The sequence below is a fragment of the Thalassophryne amazonica genome, chromosome 4 (assembly GCF_902500255.1).
Source record: "Thalassophryne amazonica chromosome 4, fThaAma1.1, whole genome shotgun sequence".
NCBI classification, from domain to species: Eukaryota; Metazoa; Chordata; class Actinopteri; order Batrachoidiformes; family Batrachoididae; genus Thalassophryne; species Thalassophryne amazonica.
Genome location: NC_047106.1, coordinates 1,704,814 through 1,715,186, shown reverse-complemented (window position 1 = coordinate 1,715,186; position 10,373 = coordinate 1,704,814). Strand labels below are relative to the sequence as shown.

The 10,373-nt window shown below is 48.0% G+C and overlaps 1 protein-coding gene across 4 annotated transcripts in view; it reads right to left on the bottom strand.

Moving 5' to 3' along the window:
• LOC117509345 (diacylglycerol kinase delta-like) overlaps positions 1 to 10,373 on the bottom strand; it is a 275,606-nt gene that overhangs the window by 11,661 nt on the left and 253,572 nt on the right. For all 4 annotated transcript variants that reach the window (XM_034169013.1, XM_034169012.1, XM_034169014.1 and 1 more), the window contains 2 exons: positions 7,850 to 7,980; positions 7,668 to 7,773 (listed from right to left, as the gene is read on the bottom strand). In XM_034169013.1, coding sequence (XP_034024904.1) covers positions 7,684 to 7,773; positions 7,850 to 7,980 — 221 coding nt within the window. In that variant the 3' untranslated portion in view covers positions 7,668 to 7,683. The remainder of the gene's footprint in view (positions 1 to 7,667; positions 7,774 to 7,849; positions 7,981 to 10,373) is intronic.

Genomic DNA, 10,373 nt, shown 5'->3' with positions numbered 1-10,373 from the left:
TCACGCTCGTCAGCACACTTCCTGAGGTACGTTAGATTTTGTGACTAACATTTATACAGTCAGTAAATGTGGTGTCCCTCACACCTTTTTATATTGAGCTGTATGTTAGTCATGTAACAGCTTCCACTGCAGTGGAGTTTTGTGAACTGGATGTTCCATGCCTGCAGGTTGGGAAGTTGATTAGTAATTAAGCCAGGAAGTGTTTGCTGTTTGTACACCTTTAAGTGTTCTCTCTGTGTGTAGAGTGTGGACTCACATAATGGTTCCTTCTTTCACAGACTCGGTTTGTTGCGGCCACCTGGGGGGTGTCGGCGGGGTCCTTGGGTCCGAACAGCTTCTGGCTCCGGACCGTTAGCGCTGCTGGGAGCGCACCACGCCAGACCGCACTTTCTTTTGTTATTTTTTGTATCACTGTTATGTATTAAATTCAGTTAGCCTTTGTACCGTGCTCTGCTTATTTCATACTGGGTCCTTCAAACGCTGGTCGGTTCTCCGAGCTGCGTCCGACACATAACAGAAACTTACTACTTTTCAACTCTGATAAGACTGAAATGATGGTTCTTGGTCCAGTGAGACATCAGCATCAATTTGACCAGTTAACGCTCAGCCTCGGCTCGTGTGTCATACATCACACTGACAAAGTGAGGAACCTTGAAGTAATTTTTGATCCTTCGTTGTCCTTTGGCCTCCACATTAGAAATATTACTAGGACTGCTTTCTTCCACCTGTGAAATATAGTGAAGATTCGTCTGAGACCCTGATCCATGCATTTGTCTCTTCTAGATTGGACTACTGCAATGTTCTATTTTCTGGTTTATCGCAGTCTAGCATTAGGGGTCTCCAATTGGTTCAAAATGTTGCTGCAAGACTTTTGACACAAAGCAGAAAGTTCAACCACATTACACCCATTTTGGCGTCTCTTCACTGGCTTCCTGTCCCAGTGAGATCAGATTTTAAGTTCTGCTACTAACCTATAAAATTATTCATGGACTGGCACCTCCCTACCTAGCTGACCTAATTAAACCTTACGTACCGGCCCGGGCTTTACGTTCTCAGGGTGCAGGACTACTTTGTGTCCCTAAGGTGAATAAGAAGTCTGCGGGTCACAGAGCTTTCTCTTATCGTGCCCCTTTTCTGTGGAATGATCTCCCTGCGTCAATAAAACAGTCAGATTCTGTGGAGACTTTCAAGTCCAGACTTAAGACGCACTTATTTTCCCTTTCGTATGGCTAGCATACTGGCACAGTTTTGTTTTAGGCTTTTTACTATTTTAATTCATGTTATTAGTAGTTGCAGTGGGCTACAACTTTACCTAAATTCTGGGTCTTTTAGTGAAGTTTAGGGCTAGTGGCCGTCGATCACCTTAGTATTTCTTCTGTTTTTCTTGTTGTTTAATGCTGACAAATTATACTGTATTTTTTGTCTTTCTTATGCCTGATTTCTTATGCCCACCAGCTTGCACTCGACCGAGACGGACGCACTTTTCTCTTCTCCCTCCCTCCTTATCTTTCCTGCTTTTGTGGCGTGTTGTCTGTGAGGCTGCAGCGTTGCTCTTCTGGAAACGACAAAAATGGATCTGTTAAAGTGGTCTCTGAACGCAATTGACACTATTTTTTCTACAAGATCTTCGGGAGCGGAGGACCCGACCTGTCCTGCTGGGACGCATGTGATGGGTTACGTGATGGACTCGTGGAGGAGATGGCAGGTCATGTGCCTTTACATGCTTTCTGTGGAGGACGTTGAAGATGTGTACATATTCGGCTTGGTGGTGACCGGCTTTCTGATGTGTGGAGCGGGGCACTTGCTGGTTTACCGGAAAATCAAGAAAGTGGAAGTAGCTTTGATTGGTCGTTCCAAGCTGCCCTATATGATTGATTCGATTGGGAAGGCAGTGGCTGCGCAGTCGGCGGGGGTTAACCGCGCATTGGATGACATCTCTGGGAAGATTGCAGCCCTGGAAACCCGCTTTGACCGTCTGTGAAGACCACATTCTACATTTCAGATGCATTGGGAGCCACTCTGTTCTCAGAACTGTGGAATCTTTCAGGCGTCTGTTAATCTGGCTATTCATTTGGCTTCCCCAAATACAGCTGCACTTCAAGGTCGCTGTGATAAGATACCTCCTCAGAAGAACAACACTCTTATGCCTCGCTCCCTGGTCTTCCCCCCTCCCCTCAGCTTCTCCAGCCCTGACGTGAACTGTGGACTGTCCAGGACTTTCTCAGCCTGCGCAGGGCTGTTCCCTTCCCCCCAGACTGTCGAACAAGACCGTCGACGGCGCCGAAACTGGCTGCCTTCCGGAGTGTTCTGGTAAACTGGTCCTTTCAAATCTCGGTTGTCGTCCTGTGTCCTTGTTTTGTCTCTGTGATTATTGTTTTTTTGTGCTGATGGGGTTTTTTTTTTTTCCTCATTGCCGCTGTGTAATGCAGCGGCTATGAGGGTTTTTTTTTCTTCTCCTTTTCCCTCGTGTTTTGCTTCATATATATGTTTTATGTACCGGGCCGGCCTATGTGTTGTGTGTTATGTGTGTTGTTTGTTATGGGTCGGTGTTGGTTTGCTCAGCCCTGCTGTTGACCAAGGCAGGGATGTACATCTGGAGCTGGTCCCCGGGCGCCTAATGGCGACCTCTGCTCCTACTGGCAAATAGGATGGGTTTAAATGCAGTAGCCACATTTCATTGTGCAGGAAAGTTCTTCTGTTCTGTGCATATGACAATAAAATTTCCTTGATCCTTCCTTGATCCTTGATTCTGTTTTTTCTCTGTTTAAGGTGCAGCTCCATCCAGAGATGGGAGTTGTATTCGTGTTGGCGATCCTCCTGTCCTGTGCACCAACAGCATTTCTTGTATATTTGTTCTGTGAATTGTTCTGTAATTTATGTCTGTATCATGGCCCAAGCAGAGGGTCACCCCTTTGAGTCTGGTCTGCTTGAGGTTTCTTCCTCAGAGGGAGTTTTTTCTTACCACTGTTGCTCTGGGGGTTGGTAAGGTTAGACCTTACCTGTGTGAAGCGCCTTGAGGCAACTCAGTTGTGATTTGGCGCTATATAAATGAAAATAAATTGAAATTGAAAAATTTACTTTTTGTATTTGAAATGCCATAAACAAATTAAAATGCGTGAAATACCAAGGGGCTGAATACTTTTGTAAGCCACTGTATATATATATTGTATTTGGGAAATACACTTTGGAGCTAAAGGTTACGTGATGTGAGACACGTTATTCTTCCCAGTGATGACACGTTGCTGTGTGGTGCTGGACGTTGATACAGATGTTGAAGCTGGTGTTCGAACCCTCCTCGCTTATGGAACTGGATTCTTCAACAAAGACACAAAATGGTGACATGTCAAAAAAGAAAACAAAAAACATCACAGTAATGGCACTAAATGAGTCAAATGTCCACGTTTGTTGTCTTGCTGACTTTAGGTGTTTTTCTGTCAGAAGTTAATACTTTAAAGCGGAGCACAGATTTAGCTAGCTCGCTAGTTAGCAATCAGCTAGCTCACTGTGTCCACATACATGAGACAATGATGTCACTTTAACACAAGTTTAGACTCAAATCTTTGTTTAAGTGTGCTTCCCACCAATGGGATAAGTAACGTTAAACGGTGCTTTCAAGCAGACTACAGACAAAGTCACAAAAACACTTACCATCTGTCGCCTCCAATAAAGCCGTGGCTGAGTTGTGGTCATCCTGTCCCCCGCTGGTCGGTCGCTGTAAACAGCGTTCCTGCGGTCAAACCATTTCCAGCCCCTACGGTCCGACCTACCCCAGTCGTCGTGGTCCTGTAATCACTTTTAAGCTTTTTCAGCAGTTCTCTGCGTTGCTGTAATGTCCAGTACTCGTGAGCAGCCAAAGACCAGGAGATTTTCTCATTTCGAATCGCTTCATCCACCTCTCTGTATTCTCTCCTCTGCCACCAAACACAGAAACATCAGCAACTCATCCACGGACCATGGTGTGCTTTTGTGCGAATAAAAAACTTGCAGTGAAACGAAAGAAAAGCCCGGTTACTGTAACGCTGCAGCAAGTATTTAAAAATGGCAGGTTTGTTTCTGGTCTCATCCAGTGACGACATTCTCTGACCAATCAGTGGCTGGCAGCTTGTTGAGGTGACATTTTAGCATCGGCTCGGCTCGCTTGGAACCGCTCCTGAGCAGGTACCAAAAAAAGCAGCTGGTACCAGGCACTAACCCTAATGGAAAAGCAAAAATACCAAGTAGAGTCGAGCCGAGTAGTGCTACTTTTGTGTAGTGGAAAAGGGCCTAAACACACACAATTATTACCACCCCACCTCCCACCAACCTGCCCCCACTCCCCTCCCTCCACCACTCCCTCACTCTCCTCGACGCCTCCCGTCACCATCACTGTGGAGGAGGTGAGAAGAGAATTTAGTCACCTGTGTCCAGGAAAGGCTGCGGGTCCTGACGGCCTGGGCCCCAGAGTGCTGAAGGGATGTGCTGCCCACAGTATGTGAGGCTTTGGGACATTACATCCGACACCATCAGGAGCAGCATGGGGCACCACAGGGGACGGTCCTGTCTCCCTTCCTGTTCACACTTGACATCTCAGACTTCAGGTTCTGGTCACAGAACCTGGGCCACAGGTCCTTAAACAGTTTTGTTGGTATACGATCAAATAAGCAGGTTGTGCTTTTTGTAGACGTTATGAGTTTTTAATGTGGCCTGGGAGAGGGAAGTCTGGGGTCCACCGCTAGAGCTGTTGCCCTTGCGTCCCAATCTCCGATAAGATTCAAAGATTCAAAGAAATTTTATTGTCATATGCACAGAACAGAAGAACATCTTCCCTGCACAATGAAATGTGGCTACTGCATTTAACCCATCCTATTTGCCAGTAGGAGCAGAAGTCGCCATTAGGCGCCCGGGGACCAGCTCCAGATGTACATCCCTGCCTTGGTCAACAGCAGGGCTGAGCAAACCAACACCGACCCATAACAAACAACACACACAACACACAACACATAGGCCGGCCCAGTACATAAAACATATATATGAAAGCAAAACACAAGGGAAAAGGAGAAGAAAAAAAAAACCCTCATTGCCGCTGTGTAATGCAGCGGCTATGAGGAAAAAAAAAAAATCTCATCAGCACAAAAAACAATAATCACAGAGACAAAACAAGGACACAGGACGACAACCGAGATTTGAAAGGACCAGTTTATCAGAACACTCCGGAAGGCAGCCTGTTCGACTGTCGGACAGTCTGGAGGGGGGAGGGAACAGCCCTGCGCAGTCTGAGAAGTCCTGGACAGTTCTAACACAGTTCACGTCAGGGCTGGAGAAGCTGAGGGGAGGGGGGAAGACCAGGGAGTGAGGCTTAAGTGTTGATCTTCTGAGGAGGTTTTTTTTTTTATCACAGCGACCTTGAAGTGCAGCTGTATTTGGGGAAGCCAAATGAATAGCCAGATTAACAGACGCCTGAAAGATTCCACAGTTCTAACAGAGTGGCTCCCAATGCATCTGAATGTAGAATGTGGTCTTCACAGACGGTCATAGCGGGTTTCCATGGCTGCGATCTTGCTCAAGATGTCTTCCAATGCGCGGTTAACCCTCGCCGACTGTGCAGCCACTGCCTTCCCAATCAAATCAATCATATAGGGCAGCCTGGAACGACCAATCAAAGCTGCTTCCACTTTCTTGATTTTCCGGTAAACCAGCAGAGTGCCCGCACCACACATCAGAAAGCCGGTCACCACCAAGCCGAATATGTACACATCTTCAACGTCCTCCACAGAAAGCATGTAAAGGCACATGACCTGCCATCTCCTCCACGAGTCCATCACGTAACCCATCACATGCGTCCCAGCAGGACAGGTCGGGTCCTCCGCTCCCGAATGTCTTGTAGAAAAAATAGTGTCAATTGCGTTCAGAGACCACTTTAACAGATCCATTTTTGTCGTTTCCAGAAGAGCAAAGCTGCAGCCTCACAGACAACACGCCACAGAAGCAGGAAAGATAAGGAGGGAGGGAGAAGAGAAAGTGCGTCCGTCTCGGTCGAGTGCAAGCTGGCAAAAAAAAAAAAAAAGCGGTTGAAGATGAAGACCACAGTAATGGTGCCCACCTCAACAACAGGGTGTAGTGGCTGGGTCGAGGCATGCTGGGATATGCTGAACCTAATATCATCTATTTTCTTCTCAAAGTAATCCAGGAAATCTTGTGCTGTAAAAGGAGAGCAAACTACAGGTGGTTGTCTGCGGCAGATAACTTTTGCTGTCCGCACCAAAGTAAACCGTTATGAGAACCACTGCGTGGTCCCCAAAAATATGAATTAATAAACATCCAAACAAAGGTTAGCTGTTAGCTCAGATTCAGAGAGAGGGGCGTGTTCAAGCTTTTGTCATCACCTACGGAGCCGCCCCTTTATGCTTAAATGAGTTCATTGCGAATCAGTGCAGGTGGGGCTCTCAACACGGCGTCACCCAGAAAAGGGTCATCTCGGCTATTCCAGGTCACTACTGGAAACCAAAGGGTGATGTTGTGCAGACTATGTCCAGGACAGAGGCCGTCTCTGGATTAAAGTGAACTACAACGTGAAACATTATCCAAACTGTTTCCAGCCCAGTGGTTCACTGCAGCTTGTTTTTAGCAAACAGGAGATTTTAGCTAATGCTGGCTACGTGCTTGAAACTAGAAATGGTTTTATCTGTGAAGTACATTTAGCATTTAGCTGAGCTACTGATGAATTTTGTTACCTGGAGCAACAGACTTTTGTTGTTAAATTGTCATTTTGATAAAAGACGTCACCTGTTTACGATCCATGTTCACAGATTCACATTTAATGCACTGAAACCTGATTCAGCCCAGCGGATACTGAGTGCTAGAGAACCAGTGCCATATAGGAACCTGGTTTTGGTGCCCGACCTTACCCATAAACATGAAAGACTAATTAGGGGATAACCCTGTTGTGTCTGATGATTTACAGACGTTCATGCTGGTTATACGGTCAAAAATTGAGCTTTAAAAATGAGTTTAAAAGGCTACCTGCACCCCGCAAATCATCAGACACAAGGGGGTTATTCCCATTCTAATTCAATTCCTTGGTTTGCACGGGTTATTTTTCTGTAGGTAATTCGATCAGCGAGGCTTACTGTCGAGCCGAGGCAGCGTCACTCCAACAGCGGTCAGGGTGAGGAGTAATCCATCAAATGTGAAACGGTAATTTTGGATCAGAATCCACATCAACATTTTCAATGGGAGCTTAAATTCATCCATTTTGGTGGCGTAGCGGTACTCAACTTTCTCTTGCTCTCAGCTAACAGCGCTAACAGCTAGCAGCGCACGCAGCCGGTGTTCTGTTGAATTGTGCGTCTCATTGCATAAATCGACAGTTCTGTGTCCCAACAATATTGCGCAGTTGTGCAGAGGACAGGAATGACATCTCGCCAGAACACCAGTGAGGGCGCGGAGTAATACATCCAAAAGTGAATCGGTCTAATGTTTTGCCACCGTTGCCCCAATATTATATGGTCTGAAATCTCACACACTTAACCAATCAGATTTGAAGAAAAAATGTAACTGGATGAGAATACTGAATGACTCTGTGAAGATGTGGTTCACCTCACAGGTCTACACGTCTTTATAAAAGAGCTCTGCAGGCTGAGCACTGAAGACAAAAGTCAAAACAATGAAACATTTGTGTGGTTGTGAACCTGACGTGGAGCTGGTTCAGGCCTCACTGGCACCACTGTTCCTGTGCAGCTCTCTGATTCCCTGCAGGATCCGCTTCATGTGACCAACCTTGGTCACACCGAGGTCCTGAACACAGACACAGGTTTTACAAGAAGAACATTTACCAAGAGGTCTGACTGTGCCAAGAGGTACCGGCCGGTACCTTTAGGTCTCCCCTCTCCAGGTGGATGAGTTCAGCTCCACGGACATCATGTCCCATAAAGATGTCCTTATACTCAGGCAAACAGAGAAAGTCCAGCCAGGCCCCCACTTCATCCGTCCCCCACTGGTGAACTGGAGCCAAGAGGAAGACGTTCAGAGACAAAAATGAGTCATCACACAAAACTACAGTATCCAAAACCAGCTGCCAAAACCAAACCCTCCAGATGGAGGGCAGAACTTCACCAAATCTGGCAACATTTACAGAGAAAATAAGGAAGTCTAAAAGCTGTGGAGGGATTTTATAAAGATGTTTTTTTATCATTAAATTTTATTAGAAAACACATGCATTGGATTTCATGAGTCCCCAACATGAATGACACGCAAACACACCAACAACATGCCAACGACAACACAGCAACAACACACTGACAACACGCACAGACGACACACGCCGACAACACGCACAGACGACACACGCCGACAACACGCACAGACGACACAAACCCACAACACGCACAGACGACACAAACCCACAACACGCACAGACGACACACACCGACAACACGCACAGACGACACACACCGACAACACGCACAGACGACACACACCGACAACACGCACAGACGACACACACCGACAACACGCACAGACGACACACACCAACAACACGCACAGATGACACAAACCCACAACACGCACAGACGACACACGCCGACAACACGCACAGACGACACACGCCGACAACACGCACAGACGACACAAACCCACAACACGCACAGACGACACACGCCGACAACACGCACAGACGACACACGCCGACAACACGCACAGACGACACACGCCGACAACACGCACAGACGACACAAACCCACAACACGTACAGACGACACACGCCGACAACACGCACAGACGACACAAACCCACAACACGCACAGACGACACAAACCCACAACACGCACAGACGACACATGCCGACAACACGCACAGACGACAAACCCCAACAACACGTACAGACGACACACGCCAACAACACGCACAGACGACACAAACCCCGAACACGCACAGACGAAACACGCCGACAACAAGCACAGACGACACAAACCCACAACACGCACAGACGAAACACGCCGACAACACGTACAGACGACACAAACCCACAACACGCACAGACGACACAAACCTACAACATGTACAGACGACACAAACCCACAACATGTACAGATGACACAAACCCACAACACGCACAGACACAAACCCACAACATGCACAGAAGACACATGCCGACAACACGCACAGATGACATACGCTGACAACACGCACAGACGACAAACCCCAACAACACGTACAGACGACACACGCCAACAACACGCACAGACGACACAAACCCACAACACGCACAGACGAAACACGCCGACAACACGTACAGACGACACAAACCCACAACACGCACAGACGACACAAACCTACAACATGTACAGACGACACAAACCCACAACATGTACAGATGACACAAACCCACAACACGCACAGACACAAACCCACAACACGCACAGATGACACACGCTGACAACACGCACAGACGACACAAACCTACAACATGTACAGACGACACAAACCCACAACGCGTACAGACGACACAAACCCACAACGCGTACAGACGACACAAACCCGCAACGTGTACAGACGACACAAACCCACAACGCGTACAGACGACACAAACCCACAACGCGTACAGACGACACAAACCCACAACGCGTACAGACGACAAACCCACAACACGCACAGACGACACAAACCTACAACACGCACAGATGACACACGCCGACAACATGCACAGACGACACACACCGACAACACGCACAGACGACACACACCGACAACACGCACAGACGACACACACCGACAACACGCACAGATGACACAAACCCACAACACGCACAGACAACACACGCCCACAACACGCACAGACGACACACGCCGACAACACGCACAGACGACACAAACCCACAACACGCACAGACGACACACGCCGACAACACGCACAGACGACACACGCCGACAACACGCACAGACGACACACGCCGACAACACGCACAGACGACACAAACCCACAACACGTACAGACGACACACGCCGACAACACGCACAGACGACACAAACCCACAACACGTACAGACGACACACGCCGACAACACGCACAGACGACACACGCCGACAACACGCACAGACGACACAAACCCACAACACGTACAGACGACACACGCCGACAACACGCACAGACGACACAAACCCACAACACGTACAGACGACACACGCCGACAACACGCACAGACGACACAAACCCACAACACGCACAGACGACACAAACCCACAACATGCACAGACGACACATGCCGACAACACGCACAGACGACATACGCTGACAACACGCACAGACGACAAACCCCAACAACACGTACAGACGACACACGCCAACAACACGCACAGACGACACAAACCCCGAACACGCACAGACGAAACACGCC